Below are 18,028 nucleotides of genomic sequence, written 5' to 3' on the forward strand. Positions count from 1 at the left end.
TTCCACGTTGTGAAATAGTTTAAACAGGACAGCAAATCCCAGCATGCAAAGAAAAAATCCTGGCATGGATGACCTTCACGTTGGATCAGAGTAACTTGGAGCTCTGCTGTAACCATGCCCACGATAAATATGTAATTCTGGGCCTGCAGCATACTTTGCATGATTATGGATTTGCTTCTTTTCCCACATAATCCATCACCTGCATAATTTGCACTTGCAGATTGTAACAAAAAAATAATTGTTAGTTCAAATGTTCTAAAAATGAGGCAACGCATGTTGACTCCCAGTGGCAGGCCATTCATAAAGGTTGAGTGATCAACTTTCATATGGCTAAGGCTCTATTTGGCTGTTAAATTAAGTGGTAGAAGCGGCCGACATCTTAGGGGCATGAAGTGCCCATACTATTTTAATTTAAGGAAAACAGTTCTCCTACTTTATGTGAAAAGAAGACCATTTTGAGATGGTAAATTTTCGACTGTTCAAATGTTTCAGCTGAAGTGTAAGGTAGGGAGTCTCCAGTTCTGTGAAACCGAGGGAGGAGCAGGCAGCTAAATAAGCCTTCGTGCCAGGGTGCCTGCATGCCTGAAAGAAATATAAATGTGCACAACTGCTCAAACTGCACACTTAAAGGGTGCTTGGAAGCTGCATGTGCTTTAATTGATGGAATCACCTGAAACTTCCGGATGACACAGGTTTATTATTTTTTAATGGTATTGCAAGGGAGTTACCAGCTGAGCTGTAAAGTGTGTGCTTTTAAAAGACAATTATGAAAAAAATGGCACTACATGCAGTCTGTGTATTACTAAACAGAGGCTGCTCCTCCGCTATGGCGGAGGAGCATCGCCCCACTGCTTTTGAGCAGTGAAGTAAAGGAAATATAAAATGATATTAACTATAAGTTATTATCATATTATGTTTCCTTTACTTCTCTGATCTCTGTGCAAGGCAAGGGAGGAGTGGTTTGCCCACTTCTAAGTGCGCAATGACTGTTTGGTCAGCCCACTTAAGCCACCCAAATCAGTCATGCACACTCTCCCCATTCTCAATGCAGGCTGCATTACAGCCTGCGTGGAGAACAAGCCCAGGCCCACATTCCCTGGTTGAGCATGAAACCAGGATGCTCAAAAGCAATCACAACTCAGCACTCCATTGTCGTGAATCATCAGGGGAGTGTTTCTGTACATCCTGTGAATCAATCTGACGAGGACAGCAGGAGAAGAGACGAGGGACCGGCAAAGCAAGGTAAGTGCTGCTTTTTTTTTTTTTACCATCAACCTCCCTTCTCCCCCCTGTGTGCTCGCACTGCTATCCACGAATAATGTCGGACGCCACTGTTACTAAAATCTATATTTTGAAGCAATTTATTTATCTTAAAAGTTTTTGTGCAATGGTAGCAGCATATCTTATATTGTGTGCAATGCAAGTTTAAAACAATGACTTGCCTATTCACTGTACTTTCTGTCATAGACAGGGACCTTGTAGCACTAAACATACAAAAGTCACTATTCTCCAGTGCACTAACCAGGTTTCAATTATGTGTCTCTCTGGTTACACATACAGCCCTCTGTAGAGCATTACCTAATACAGGATTCATAATATACATAAGTGCATTTCACACTGATTAACTTAAGCTGCATTTATTTTTCATTTAAGCTGTGTTATTGTATTAGTAGTTACCTTAACTTGAAATATCCTTTGATAGGAAAGGGTTACAGAATATTTTTTAGCCACACACTTCACCCCGCCCTATTGCACCCAAGATCATAGTTCCCATGCTTTTTAGCCCTCATCCAGACAGCGCATGTGTTGTCTCGAAGGGACATGTTGTCAACAATCTGTGGGCTTCAACCCATCCATATGCTTACCATTTGTTTGCTCCGTCGCTCTGGTATCCTTTGTTCCTGTTTGTCTGTGGCATGCATGTGGCATGCATGCGTCATGCCTTTTCTGGTGTTTAGCCCTTCCCTAGAGCATAGACCAATTACTTGGGTCCATCCATTGCTGCCATTTTAGGACCTACTTTTTTCTGTCTTTAAGCACTCCACCCAAGTGCTTGTGTTTTTCCTTGCTCCGTCCTTCGTTTGTGCTACTTCTTTCCCCTTACCACCAGCTCCTATCCCAACCCAATGAACAATAGGTGACAGGTGACACATGATTACAAAACCATGAATGTTAGGGTGAGAGGTAAACAGTCGTAAACTGATCACTATGCACAGCTGTCATTTACTAACACACAAACTGCAATTTTAATGTATGTAATGTAATGTTAACATATTTCTTTTATTAGCTATTCCGACATTCCAATAATGCTCCTTGGCTATATGCAGAGCCATGCTCGCCAACATTTGAGGTTTTGTCTACCCCCCTTTCTCCTGCCCCTTTCGCTTGTTCCAGGTTTTTATTGCAGGGCTCCTTTTCCTTCTTGAAACACTGCAGACAAATCTCTCTGGCCTGCATGAAACACTGACCTCGAGGGGCAGCATTCCTTAGGAAAGGCCCAGGAGCTGTGTAGGCGCTAATGTCAAAACATGCCACCTGCAAACAAACATCTTAGCACTGTTGCGTGCTTATCTAGGATCCTAATCGATACTGTGACCTTATGCCCCTATTCGGCTATAAATCCATTTATTCCCTATATTGGCATAACCGTTCAAGTGCGATATTCAGAAAAGTCATCTCTGGCCTCACACGAACAGAGCCACATTCCAGAATAGTTCTCTGCCACTTCCTTTGCAACCAATTAGTGCAATGACAGAGCAGAAGTCACTATCTGATATTCCTAGATTAACACTCCGAGTTCTTCAACAAGATAAAAACTCAGCAAACCTGGAAATCCCCGCTTGCTGTGTTTTGATTAGTAATGGAACTCTAATGAGCAACTGATAGCTATCACTTCCTAGTGACATCTTTAATTGACGTCTTATGTCCAGCAAACTTACGTCAAACCAGGCACCTGTCAGGTATAAATATTACCAACGTTGCCTTAAGCAATTGCTGGTGTCCCATTGCTGTTGTATGCTGTATGCAGTACGCTGATGCTGCTGCTGCCCCGTTGCTGTTGGTGAAGCTACTGATACCATTATCGCTGCTAAAGCGCGAACAATGGTGTGGTGAGCTTAGGAGCTGAACAGCCGTCCCTCTGCGAAGAAGCCCAGCAGATGCCAGCTACCCGCGGACGCTGTCCCCCCTCCTCCTCCTCGACGCGCTGAAGAGAGACGCTGCCTTTCTCCTGCAGAGAAATCCAGCTCCAGCGTTTCTAGTCTGCCCTCGCGGGTGACTGGGATACCGAGTTCCCCCTGAAGGAGATACCAGACCTCCATCATTCTATTCAGAGGTATGGTGTTGACTAAACCCTTAGAAGAGAATTCTTGAAGCAAACCTTGGCAAAACCAACTTAACTTAAAGCTACTTACTTACTCCCCTTCCCCGTATTAGGCTTAGGTCAGGTACACTGGGGTAGGCATAGTTAGAAGCACCAGTTGAGTATTTTAGCCTAATGTATATATGACTGTATATATGTTTTATTACTTTTAAACCATTGTATGGCTAAGAAACCATATCAATGCTTTTACAGTATTATCTTGCAATACTTATCTTACTGTACGTACTTTTTATCATAACAAGTCTTGCAATTGTGGCAATACATTTCTCTTGTACGAGAAGAAAGACTGTTCAATAAATGTTAACCCTTTATTGACAAACGCCCGTCTCTCTAGTCTCTACATATTGTGAAAGTAAACTGCACCAACCTGACTGAGTAAAATAACTGTCTATTGTTTCACACGACCCTAGAGATTGACTCTTAATCTGAGGAGCAACGTTGTCATGTTGCACGGTTGTTGGAAAACTGAATCCCTTCTTGTCTGTGCCAGGGAAGCTGATCACTTCCTATGCAGAGAAGAAAGTTTCCAGTGACCTCTGAGCTAGTTGGTAACAAACCCAATTAAGTTTAGCATAGTCAGTAGAGGCCTGGAAGATCCGCACTTCTACGTCGATACTACTGTTTATGCTATTCCAATGCGCAGGGCCTAGTGGGAAACTAGGAACTACACTACATGGCGCCCAACGTTTGGTAAGGCGATAAACTAACGCAAGACGTTAGAGTAACTCAGTCGTGCATTTTTCACACAGACCCTTTTCTCCCGTAAATACTCCAATAGACGTCTGGAGTGGGTGAAAGGTTAAAATCCGCCCGAACTCAGTAGGAAGAGATTCCTATGTAAAGCTCTGGTTTATTCAACGTTGAAGGATACAGTGTTCCAAAATATTGTGCACCTAATCTTTGTCTCCTTGGAGACCAACTCTGCAAAGCCTGCATTTATAAAAAATGACAGACAGTGAAGAAGAAAGGGAAGCAGTTAGACTGGCAACCCTACTAATAGAGGAAGACTCGAGTCTCCTACAGACAGACCCGGATGCAATTATCATCCCGGTCCACTTAAGAAAATCTATAACGTTAAAACTTATAGAAAACGGACTGACACCACAAGGTGGTACAGTAATTTTCGTGATAGAGGCTCACGAATATCGGCAGACAGAGGTATTCTATTCATGGATAAACTTTCCAGCGGCAAACGCTACAACAAAATGTATTGGCATTTATATATATATATATATATATAAATATACAAAAGAGTTTCACTATTACAAAATAGAGGAACCTCTGGAAGAGTACGCTCCTTTCAAGGAGACTGAAATCCCACTAAAATTCCAAGAGCACCTGCTCTGGTTTAATGGCGCCCTAAAACATAATGATCATATTACCAGGCTCGGTCCACTAGGTAGACCATGAGCAACGTGGCCGGTTCTAGCCGGCTAAACACCACATCCTGACATAGCAAAAATGTCAAAAGAAGAGCTGTTAGTACAGCTAAAAACATTAATTAAAATACATAGGCAATTAGTCCAATATGTAATGCGGACTGCAACAGTCCAACCAGCTGGTAATGTACCACAGCTGACCCCTCATCAGGGGAACACTAATAAAATCACACCACAGAACATACAGTCATGTCTTGGTAAAACACCCGTAAAACGGGAACAAATTCCTTTCTGGTTAGCACAGAAAATCACTCAAATAGAGGCAGTATTTCCTGATACTACCCCTATAGAGAAACACAGAATCTTGACAATCTGCCTTCCTATGGGAATCGCACCACACGTGGAGGACTGCGACACTTGGGGTACAGTCTTTGCTTCCATCTACACAAAAACACACGGTGTTCCGTCTATGGCGGTAATACCAGAAGTGCTAAAACAGATTCAAAATGAATACGGTCCAGAGCCCGCTTTAAATCTAGGTATGAAATTACTGAAAGACTTCAAGCAGGTCTCGGCTATATTATTAGCCAATATAAAAGGAGAAGCAGCATCTGTGGCGATCCGCCAGAAGTTGAAGGAAACAGATATAAAAGATCCAGTTGAGCTTGCCAAAATCATAGAGAAATGCTATGAAGAATTAGGTAGAGACAGCTTGGGTGGGAAACCGGTAAAGCCCCAACTGCTCGAAAATCCTGAAAAATTCTTTATTAAAAATAATTTAAATACTCCTAAAAAGAGCTGGGATGGAAATAAACAATCCACTCCCAAGGAAAAAGTTTTCCAGTCCAGAGGAAGGTCTCCTCGACGGAGGGAAAGAACTCCGACTTGAGAACACCAGTCTCCCCAGAGGGAGCCCTCTGAGAAAAGATATAACCTTAGAAATAGGGATAATCTGAAAAAACCTGATAGATATCAAAGTATTGATACACGTCCCTCTCGATCTTTTCCACAGAAATTGGAAAGAAGAGGACGGTCAGACCCAGGAGAGCACACCAAGTCCAAAGACAAGGAACCTGCTCAGAGTAAAAAATCTCAATTTTCAAAAAAGAAGGTAGCCAGTATTAGAGTAATCAACCATGCCGAGAATACTGAGGACACAGTTGAAAAACGGGGAGTGGGCATTGACAATGTTGGACAGTGCAGCAGAAATCAGTATAGCGCGCAAGATCTTGATGAGTCATCTGGAGACAGTGGACACGAATGAATACATTCAGGTTGAAACTGCCGACACCAGACTTAGCGAGCCCCATAAAATATACGAAATAACATTGCGTATAGAGGGTGATAAGACTAGGAAAATAAGAGGTCTATTTTGGGATAAACTCTCAAAAGGCTATGATATTCTGTTAGCTGAAAAAGATTGGCCCCCAGAGTTTGTCAGGGAGTGCCCTCGTGGCGAAGAAGTGATTATGCCTGCCTTCTCGAATCACATTCCGATTCACAAAAAATATACTTATGCTAGGAAATGGGCAGTAGCCCAGGCACCGGCATTGTATAAAAATCATGTAGGATGGGATGAGGACTCTCCGCCTCACAAAATCCAGTTAAAAAATGAACCAACTGCCCAACGGCAGTATCCCATTAAGCAAGAAGCTAAAAAACAAGTCAGGGAGATCTTAGATCAACTTGAATACCAGGGGGTGATTGAAACATGCACCTCTCAAATGAACAATCCTTTGTTTCCTGTCTCCAAGCCAGACAATTCATATCGTCTAGTTTTGGACTACAGACACCTTAATGCATGTTGTAAAACATTTGCAGTACAAAACTCGCATAGTGCAGCCCTAATGAATAACATAGTTAGGAAAAAATATAAAACGACATTAGACATCTAATGGTTTCTTTTGTCAAAACATAGCACCAGAAAGCAGATATTTGACCGCTTTCTCTGCATTTGGGTCGCAGAAAAATTCTGTCGACTCCCACAGGGGTTCAAGAACAGCCCAGGACTATTCTCAGCTAGGGTAACAGAGTTACTACAAATATATGATGATGAGGCATTATCTTACGTAGATGATATCTATCTCACAGACGACGACTTGGATACTCACTTGAAAAGAGTGAACACCATTATACTTGGGTTCGCAGCAGAGGGTTACAAATTCAACTTTAAACAAGTCCCGAATTGCCCATCTGACAGTACTATTCTTAGGGTACGAATTATCAAGTGAAGGAAAAAGCCTAGCGGACAACTTCTTAGAGAAGTGCGCTGTACTCCAAGCTCCAAAAACGCTGAAGAATTTACAATCCATACTAGGTTTTCTGAATTTCGGAAGAACTTACATTCTAAATTACGCAGAGAGGGTTAAACCTCTCTACGAACTAATTAAACCTGATTTTAAACAAATGAATTGGACTCAAAAACACACAGAAATTTTGAGATCACTGCAAACAGACATGTTAGCAAAAACAAAATTAGATACACGTGACAACACACGCGATCTTGTAATCCGAGTCATCCCAGGAAGATGCGGATTCACGTACCTAACCTCTAATGAGGGAGAAAAGGTACCTATTTCAATTAAATCTCACTTGTACACACAAGTAGAAAAAACATTCAGTCACAAGAAAGAATTGTGAAAGCAGTGCAAATCGCATTAGCAAATGAAAGAGAACAAGCACATGGTAAAAGGATTAATATCCTCACAGCGGAATCCGCCTTCGAGGCGCTATTCAGCCCAGTAAACCTGCCTACAGTGTCACTGGATCCGAAATGGATACAGTGTATAGATTCTCTAGGAGCGGAAGACGTGAAATACTATTTCGCCCCGCAATTCGAAGAACCGAATGATTTAGAATATGAAGAAGAATATCCTCTGCCAATCGAAGTTCTGCCTCTCCCACAATACGCCTGTATAATCTATACAGAAAGATTTGTACAGCATTTCAACGTAGAGAGCAAATCCTACAATGCAGCATGTGCGATCATTAAAGGTCGTTGGCTGTGCGGTAAATTCAGACCGAAAGTAACAAAAACTGAATCTGTAAGAAACTGTTCGGTTCAGAGAACTGGAATCAGATGTTTAAAGATGGCGCTCGAAAATGCAGAACGTGAATTCCCGACACTTATCGTGTGCGATTCTCATTTTTGCGTCAACTCTTACAACAATAAATTGCAGAGGTGGATTGAAAACGACTACAAAGATGACACAGGTGCCACAATAAAGCATAAATTGCTCTGGAAACAGGTAGCTCTTTTATACAAAGAACTACAAAAGACTCACGTGATTCACGCACAGAGTCTTCAACGTGATGGCGTTCACGTTGCAGGGAATTCATTGGCTAATTCAGCCACAGCGGAAGCAACTAACCCGGCTTCCGTAGCCACTAAAAAGCGTACAGAGAAATACATAGACGGGGAAACCATGCTGGCAGTAAAATCGACCGTAAAAGGCGACTGTGCAGCACTACCCGTGAACTATCCACTCAATTATGCATACATAATAGATGCAAACTCCGTTCCTTTTGCTCGAATCCCTGGAGTGGGGGACAGAGTAATTCCAAACAGGAGCAGGAGGGGCTTCCTCTTACTGGAAGCACACATGGGGTTGGGTCTGAGACATCAAACAATTAAGAATTCTCTGAAAGAATTACAATCAGAGTACTGGTGGCCAGGAATGAGCATAGATATTCAATGTTTTGCTCAAAATTGTGAAGACTGCAACAGAGATCGCAGTAATGAACAGGCCAGTGTAGTTTCAGGATCCCTGCTAGACAGCATAAGGCGGTCTATCTGCGCAATCAAAGAAGAGAAGCGCGTCCCATTGTACACAGTTAAGGCTAAACACACTTAAAAAATAAATGTGGCCTCCAGTGCTCGGCTGACGCTAGAACGGTTATAAAAGATTTGCGAGTCTTTATCGGCATATACGCAATTACCACGTTCCATTCTGACCAGGGTCCTGCTTTTAGCTCTCGAGCTTATAAGGAGGCCATGGCCAGCATGGGAATTGGGTTGCGGTATTCTTGTCCGTCGCACCCCGAAGGGAATAGTGTGGTTGAAAGAAAAAACCGGGACATAAAGCGATCTATAACAGCGAAGGTATTAGGTTCAGGCGCTGGGTGGGTCAAACATCTAATAAGTGTCCAGACCAGTCTTAATAACTTGCCAAGAAATTCTCTAAAAGGTTTCAGCCCATACGAACTATTGTTCGGAATTAGAATGAACATTCAGGACCTCGATAGTCAGATGTCAGTGGTACAAGATAAGAAAACAGACTTTGACATCAAAGATCGTTTGGCTGTTTTACAGGAACTGAATGAAACAAGAAAATCCTTAAGCAACATAAAGTTAAAGCAACAGCCATCTACCACCTACGAGGCACCACAAGCAACAGCCCCAGCAAGGCCTGTCTGGATTCCAAAGATTGGGGATCTAGTCAGAGAAAAAATCGCGGTGAAGAAGGAATTTGGGCCTTCTTACAGAAAAGCAGTACCTGTCTTGGCAGTCACCGGAACAAGATCAGTTGTACTACCGCCCCTTGCTGGTAAAAAGGAGAACAGAGTCGTGTCTATCGACCTGGTAAAACCACAAGCATGTGGCCTATTATCAACAGTAGGCCCAGTGGACTCCCAAGAAACAACAGAATACCCAAACTTGCAACAATCCAAGAGGTTCAAACTGAAAGACTAATCGCATTCGATCAGCCTGCAGTGCACAGTGAAGGACTATGCAATAATGCCATGGAACTCGTGCCTCTTGAGACACAGATTGAAACAGTTCGTCAAGAAACACCAGTCTATAATAATGTGGCATCAGAAAATGCTACCAAGAGACAGATTGAAAGAACAATCCCATCAATTGACAGAACTGCCTCTGGTTATTTCATCAACTTCGACAACTTCTCTGAAGATCAAAACGACCCCAAAGTGATGCCAGAAACAAAAAAGACTTTTAAAGAAAAAGCAACGGAACTCTTTCATCAACTGAAGGAAATCTACCTTATTTCACCTTGGTTAGAGTTCTGGTTCGGTCTAGGTGTACTTTTCCTCCTGCTTTGGCTCATCATGGTACTGTGTTTGGGAAAATTCATTGAGGGAAAATATAGTACAATGGACACAGCAAGTCAGAACATCAACCTAGTCCTCAAACCACACAGATCATCCCACGTGAAGAAAAGAGAACTGTCAACAGTAAATGTCACAGCAATTCCAATACCTGGTGGGGTAGTATGGGAGAAAACTGACTATGAGATCTATGGTCCGGTCGAAATCCTGAAGTATCCTCATCAACTGAAGGTTTCCTTAAGTGAATTTGTAAAACCTAGTACATTCTCTGATGATTGGGACTTTAACAGTATTAATGACATGATGTCTGATTTAGTAATGTCAGCTAGATTCACAGAACATGATTATTTACAAGGTTCACCTAGTTATGAGCAATTATTCTGCTACACACATTATGGTGATCATTATTTGCATAAATCTGCACAGCCTAGAAATGTTTTTATGTATAATCAATGGGAACATTGTGCTACACCACCTAAAAGCAGTTCTAAAGCATTTTTTGAGAAATTCAAATACTTTTCAGGGTTTAACACTAGTGATGCAGAAACGTTTTATTACAAACTGTTAGATAAAACAGGGATGAAAACAATGCTGACAAATTCTAAATTGATATATTCAGAAGCATTTTATGAAAAAATGATGACATTTGGTTTTGAATATTGGAAAAATAACATTGAAACGAAAACCATTTGGGGTACTAAAGATTGGCAGGTACAAGGCCTTGAAGCACTATTTAGAACCTGCTTGATACCAGAGCAAATGATGTTTTTAAATGACACAATTCACCAAACATCCTGTCTTGGCCTAGCTAAGATCAAAGACCTTAATAAACTGTCTATTCCAAAGCCAATACCTGAAAATACAACAACAGATATTGAGTTAGACGTTTCACATATTTTACATTTAAACAGAACACATCCTGATTGGAAAAAGTGGTTAATCTGGCCTACTGACACAAACAGCTGTCAAGATAGATTCCTGAATAAAACACAGGGGTTAAAAATGACCAGACAAGACCCGAGATACTCCCAGAGACAACATCCAGGGATAATAACGACATACAGTGTAGGGAAACTCTGCCTTGAATGGCTAACATCATCCACACTGGCTGAAATTAAGCAACACTTGTCTTTACTAAAAGATGGTGCTGATTTGCGCGATTTCATTCTTGGACCACGCAAACAGCGTCAAAAGCATTTCATAGCGACCAGTATCTATGCTGCTTACAACAAGGCTTGGAAAGTCACACAAATTGAAACAGCTGAAAAAATACGAGAAATTGATCGTATTAATTTGGAAAAATCACTTTCTGTAGTAGACAATGGGTTAATGACTCTGTCTTCCAGAATATATTTGTTGGACAATATTGTATCCTCTGCCTTTGATGTGATAGATAGAGACTTGCTAATGTTACAACATGGCCAATCTCAATTACATTCTATTGTACAATTAGGCTGGACGCTGCAAAATCTTCGTTCAGGCTATGTGCCTTGGCGTTTAATCAACACAACGTCATTATTTTCCATTTTTAACCTTACTGATAAACAGATCAGTTTGGCACAGAAAGGAGCAGACTATACAATCCTGAGCATCGAAAAACTTGAGAGATTACCATTGACAATGTCAGAGAGTCCTGTCATTGAATGGATAATACACGGAATTATCACAATTCCGATAACAACTTTCCGATTTAAAAAGTGCCTTGAATACATACCTACTGGCCAGTATGAACAATTGGGTAAAGGATATGTAAAATCTGAATGGAAATTACCATACACACATTCATGCTACAGTGACAGCGACAAAAATGTATTTCTTAGTGGTGAAAACTGTAAACATTCACTAAGCGGTATACTTTTGTGTCAGGGTATTAATTTACACGGAGCCTGTGATGGAAATTCTAACAACCTTTCATGCCACCAGCTTGTCACACCTGCAACTCAGATAGAGCCCTTCTTTATGCAACTTGCTAACGGGAGTTACATTCTTAGAACGGATCACAGATGTTGTGGCCTAGTGCCAGGGAAAAGTTATCTAGTAAGTGTAACATCCATGGTCAAATGCTGTATGCAGGCATTGTTCCCGAGTGGGCCTGCAGACACAGTGACTCCCATCTGGCCTCGTCTGAATCTCTATTCTATACGAATTGATACTTTAAGCAAAATGAAGTCTGTGCTTTTGCAGACAACAGTGCCTATAACGTCATCAAAAGAGACGTATGATCTTCTAGTTGCAAGGACAGCTACTAAAGTTCATGAACTTTTATCAACAAATTGCCCCGTGCATTTCGTAGAAATGCTTAGCCAACTCCTTAACATATCTAGTGCCACAGGCATCCCAGGCATATTTAAGACGATTTTTACGGGACTGCTAACACTTTTTCAGGCAATTTTGGGAATCGTTCCTAATTTTGTTCACTCTGTTTTTGGCGGCATACCCTTATTTTTGGGACTTGTAGCAGGGATTTTATTTTTGACCGTCCTGCTTCGTTATGGCAAGCCAAACCTCAGACATAGCTCCCATGGGAATGGAAGAGACAATCCTAGCAATGCGCTACCGGGACAGGATAACTGACGTCCTTGGATTGGCCAGGCTGAGATCTAAACATGACCTGGTTCCTTTCATTCAGACCTATATGGCAGAACTGTATCTTACCGGTACTTCGATGTATGCTATGCGGAGATGAGTGCGTGTTGGACATCTGTCTTTCACTTCCATCAGCAGTACCAATGGACGTCGATACTTTGCTCAGTCCGATAACGGCTCACGCATTGTGTTGTCCCCAGCGGCTACCAATCCTGATGACGGCATTCGTTGAGACTCCTGTACTACGACTAGGTGGTAACAGTGGAGTGAGTGACAAAAGCAGCATCACCCAGGTACGACCTTCTGTGAGCATTGCTGATCCCGACTATGATGACAGCAATCATTCTGCCAAGTTACAGCGCTATCGAATTTGGTTGAACTGTCACCTGATTTTGTAGACCAATTCTTTGAGAGCCTGTCTGATATGATGTTCTCACCCGAACAGAAACAATAACTTTAGAGAAGCTTTCCGACACACAGCGTTCCCATGAACTCTGAATTCGGCCTTCAGTTTTGATCAACAAAAACTGCTAAAAGCGTTGGAACTCTATTTCCCCGTTCAAGCATTAATTCTTTTTGAATTGGACATTTTTTAATATTGACCTTTTTTTGGCACGAACAATTCTTTGCTTAAGGTAAAAACTATTCTTAGAGAACAGAAGTTTCAAACTTCTATTTCTAAACACATCTAGAGACATAACAACCTTACATTAGCCTCTAGCACATTTATTGCGATGCATTTATATGTGATGATTTATCTCGCCCTTCTTCTGTTTCAGAGATATTTCATGTGTAATTCTTTTTGCATAATCGTTCATTGACTTCATATGCAATAATTTTTGAATGATTTCTATGCTTCAAAAACGTACAGTACCTAAATTTCACGTATTACATTATACGCCTATTTCGAATGCACTTATGTATTTCGGGGTGGGCAATGTTACACATGCATCCTATTGCTCTAGTTTTAGTAATTTGATGGACATGAACCCGTGGAGTGGGTGTTGCGTGCTTATCTAGGATCCTGATCGATACTGTGACCTTATGCCCCTATTCGGCTATAAATCCATTTATTCCCTATATTGGCATAACCGTTCAAGTGCGATATTCAGAAAAGTCATCTCTGGCCTCACACGAACAGAGCCACATTCCAGAATAGTTCTCTGCCACTTCCTTTGCAACCAATTAGTGCAATGACAGAGCAGAAGTCACTATCTGATATTCCTAGATTAACACTCCGAGTTCTTCAACAAGATAAAAACTCAGCAAACCTGGAAATCCCCGCTTGCTGTGTTTTGATTAGTAATGGAACTCTAATGAGCAACTGATAGCTATCACTTCCTAGTGACATCTTTAATTGACGTCTTATGTCCAGCAAACTTACGTCAAACCAGGAACCTGTCAGGTATAAATATTACCAACGTTGCCTTAAGCAATTGCTGGTTTCCCATTGCTGTTGTATGCTGTATTCAGTACGCTGATGCTGCTGCTGCCCCGTTGCTGTTGGTGAAGCTACTGATACCATTATCGCTGCTAAAGCGCGAACGATGGTGTGGTGAGCTTAGGAGCTGAACAGCCGTCCCTCTGCGAAGAAGCCCAGCAGATGCCAGCTACCCGCGGACGCTGTCCCCCCTCCTCCTCCTCGATGCGCTGAAGAGAGATGCTGCCTTTCTCCTGCAGAGAAATCCAGCTCCAGCGTTTCTAGTCTGCCCTCGCGGGTGACTGGGATACCGAGTTCCCCCTGAAGGAGATACCAGACCTCCATCATTCTATTCAGAGGTATAGTGTTGACTAAATCCTTAGAAGAGAATTCTTGAAGCAAACCTTGGCAAAACCAACTTAACTTAAAGCTACTTACTTACTCCCCTTCCCCGTATTAGGCTTAGGTCAGGTACACTGGGGTAGGCATAGTTAGAAGCACCAGTTGAGTATTTTAGCCTAATGTATATATGACTGTATATATGTTTTATTACTTTTAAACCATTGTATGGCTAAGAAACCATATCAATGCTTTTACAGTATTATCTTGCAATACTTATCTTACTGTACGTACTTTTTATCATAACAAGTCTTGCAATTGTGGCAATACATTTCTCTTGTACGAGAAGAAAGACTGTTCAATAAATGTTAACCCTTTATTGACAAACGCCCGTCTCTCTAGTCTCTACATATTGTGAAAGTAAACTGCACCAACCTGACTGAGTAAAATAACTGTCTATTGTTTCACACGACCCTAAAGATTGACTCTTAATCTGAGGAGCAAAGTTGTCATGTTGCACGGTTGTTGGAAAACTGAATCCCTTCTTGTCTGTGCCAGGGAAGCTGATCACTTCCTATGCAGAGAAGAAAGTTTCCAGTGACCTCTGAGCTAGTTGGTAACAAACCCAATTAAGTTTAGCATAGTCAGTAGAGGCCTGGAAGATCCGCACTTCTACGTCGATACTACTGTTTATGTTATTCCAATGCGCAGGGCCTAGTGGGAAACTAGGAACTACACTACAGCACCAATTCCATGCCAGCCTGCTTGTGGCAGTCACGCCCAGGACTGCTGTTAAAAAAACGTAGAGCTGTATGAGCAATGTTGTTTTCTTTAAACATGCAGCCACACACACACAAAAAAGGCCTCGTTTTCTCAAAGCTTGTCAAGAATTCTCTTACCACTTTGACCTGGGGTCAATTCTGTGTTGCTCTGGAACTAAGTTTTCAGTTATACACAAGAGGGGCCTCATTAGAAAACGTGCGTCCAATGCTGAAACTGGACTTTTATGGGTTGCCCAGCATCAAAGGCCACTCATCCACAGATAAAGAGACCTGCATTGCTAAATGCTGAACTGTGGTCTCTGAAGCTGGGCAAACCACATTCCAGTTCCAGCTGTGCCAAAACTTCTTGTGATTGTGGTGCAAATTATTTAATGTGGGCTGTAAAAAAATAGTAATTCAGCCCCCACCACATTGAAAGTGAAAGCAGTATGGGAAGTTGATTTTGTTATCTCAGACAAAACAGACCTTGCACGTGAGAGCTTGTTTATTTGCCTGTATTCTACCTCAACTAATGTTTCATTGCAATTATTTAGACAGCTTTAAAACAATAGTTATAACTGCAAAAACACAGGATGTTAACCTTTACTTATTCTAGCTTATGGGTGTCCAAAAAGGGACCAAGAGAACAACATTTACATTCAGCTTTAAATGTACCTTTATTTCACATTGGGCAATGCTGCTTTTCATGTGTTATGTTGAGTCTGTTCATGTTAAACAATGTTGTGCTACTAGACAATATGGCTAAAAGACATTGACAAGGCCAAAAGCTTGGGCACTGCTGAGATGTTTGGTTTTGTCAATACGTATTTTTAGTGCACTTCAACCACTGGTTAAACTGGTACAAATATACTGAAACCTCTGTTCAGTGCTAACGTAAAAATGACAAAAGAATAAAGTGATACTTTGACAAATTAAGCAGCGTTGTTTGCCTTTTCTTGCCGCATAATTCAGTCAACCATTCTGCGTAATTCAAGGCGCTTTGGATGTAACCCTTGCGCGCTACGAGGCACTGTGAAGAAGCCCAAGATCAGAATCACGTCATCGCCTGCCTCCCTAAGCAGAGAGGGGGGGGGGGGGGGGGGGGGCAGCCGCACGTGACGCACGCACGCACTCGCTTTTGACGCAAGTACAGGACGGATGGTTGCGAGTAGATGGCGCCACAGAGGCTGCTGAGGGGCGGGGTTCGTTTAGGCTAAGACAGCCTCGGTTCGGGAGAGTCTTTCAGCCGCACCGACCCTGTTTACGGGACTAAGCCCCACCTAAGGATGGGCGCTGGCGCACTGAGACGGCAGAGAACCCCAACAAGTGAAGAGCAAGGGGGCCTCCTTGCTGACTGAAAGTGGGGACGCACGCAGACGGTGAATTTCGTGCTTGGGGTTCTTTGCGTTCGCTAGGAATACCAGCTCAGCCAATAAACATCTCGGAAGCAGTCCTTATAGCCAATCCCAACCCAGGGTAGAGACTCTGAGACCCCGTGGCAAATGAACGACCAAAGGGAATACGCCTTAACCAATCCACTGTATCTTCGGTGGCCAATCAACGTCTCCTATACGCTGTTATCACTGACAGAATATGTTTTCGCCTATCTGATTGGTGTGAATAATCAGGGGCCGTAGGCGCTCTAGCACTCCTTGCCGTAATTGCAGGCAGAAGACACCCGTTATAAAGGCAATAACGGGCCCCGGATTTCGGGCTCAAATACCGGACTGTCCAGGGACAGACTGGGCAGGTGAATACTCTAGGAACTCCTTTGGTTGTGCCTGCCCAAGCCTCGCTCTAAAATCCAGTCCCTGTACCCTCTTCTTGTAATCTAATTGGCCATTCCGATTTGTAGCCCCTCCCATGGTCCGGTGACACTGCCCACCCGCCCCTCTCACTTCAGTGACTGGTCTCTTTCGGCCCAACTGCTTTTAGTCGGTTGCCTTGTCCCCTTCTTGCATATGTCCCGTCTTCCCCAGGCCCACATTCGCCAGTCCTTTTAGGTTTCCACATACTGGGTACACAAGGCCCCCTGTTGCTGATGTCTCTTAGTGGCGTGGCCAGGATCTGCATTATTTTTGTCTTGTTTCCAGTCTGCAGGGCAGAGGACGAGCCGCTCTCCACCCATCTCATCCACTCTCCCTCTGTGTCTTCACCATGGCTTTGTGTCTGCAACTATTCAAACAATGTGAGTCTTCTGATCTCGTGGATGTTATGTCGGTCGCTCATTGCTTTGCATGCCTGGCTCCCTTGCTGCATTCCTTCCACCTTCTGGTGCGTTATTTGTTCAATTCCACTCCGCCCTCAGCGCACACAAACCGTTAATTCTGCATAAAATCTCCTATGTTCGTTTAAAACGTGTGTGTGCGTCTGATGATGGAATCCCGACAGCTGTACGCGTGGATGGTGGGAAAACCTGCAAAGCTTCGCTTGGCATTTTGATTTAAAGCAGTGACATTCTACATAAATTGCCTTTTTGTTAAACCATTTATGCATATCTGTTTTGGTGCGTTGTCAATTTTGATAGTTATTTTCAAAATGTGTTTTTCCTGTAATAGGATTTGTGTATTTAAAGAGGCTCGCCTTGTGGCTGCAGGTCCTTTATTTAACGTAGTGATAAATGCTTCCTTCCCAGTGACAAACATGCAAGTAACTGGCAAATATCGCGTAATGTTCAGTTTGGCTGACAGGTAGGCATATGGCAAAGCAACAGTGTATTCAACATTTATTGTGATAAAGGTTGCTGGTATTCTTTAATATCCATCCCACAGCCGTCCTCAATCGCAAAGACTCTCATTTTGGCTGCTTCAGGGTTCTCGCGGCTTTTTTTGTGTGAATCAAGCTCATCCCCCTTTCACTGCCGTGTATCTTTTTATTGATCGACTTGCCCGAGCTGTTTACATTGTATCCACCCACTGACATATCAGGATATTCCCTGTTCGATGCTACAACTAAATCATGTCGTGTTTCTTTAGCTCCTTCATTCTGCTAATTGTAGACTTGCACTTATTTCAAGTAAGCCAGGGCTCAGGGAAAGTAAAATTAATGTCTACTTTTGCGAAGAAAGAGTTAGTGCTAGACGAACTGCTCCAAC

General features: G+C 42.5%; 1 protein-coding gene across 5 annotated transcripts in view; it reads left to right on the forward strand.

Annotated features, from left to right (window-relative positions):
- DLGAP4 (DLG associated protein 4) overlaps positions 1-18,028 on the forward strand; it is a 554,791-nt gene that overhangs the window by 340,473 nt on the left and 196,290 nt on the right. Inside the window, exons 1-2 of one of the 5 annotated variants that reach the window (XM_086932206.1) lie at positions 16,138-16,313; positions 17,028-17,122. The exons of 1 other annotated variant lie outside the window; for it this stretch is intronic. In XM_086932206.1, coding sequence (XP_086788332.1) covers positions 17,092-17,122 — 31 coding nt within the window. In that variant the 5' untranslated portion in view covers positions 16,138-16,313; positions 17,028-17,091. Of the gene's footprint in view, positions 1-16,137; positions 16,314-16,353; positions 16,685-16,736; positions 17,123-18,028 lie in introns of those variants that run through there. 3 more of the 5 variants (XM_086932205.1, XM_086932204.1, XM_086932210.1) reach the window with 3 other exon arrangements.

This window comes from Lissotriton vulgaris, chromosome 7 (genome assembly GCF_964263255.1).
Source record: "Lissotriton vulgaris chromosome 7, aLisVul1.2, whole genome shotgun sequence".
Classification (NCBI taxonomy): Eukaryota; Metazoa; Chordata; class Amphibia; order Caudata; family Salamandridae; genus Lissotriton; species Lissotriton vulgaris.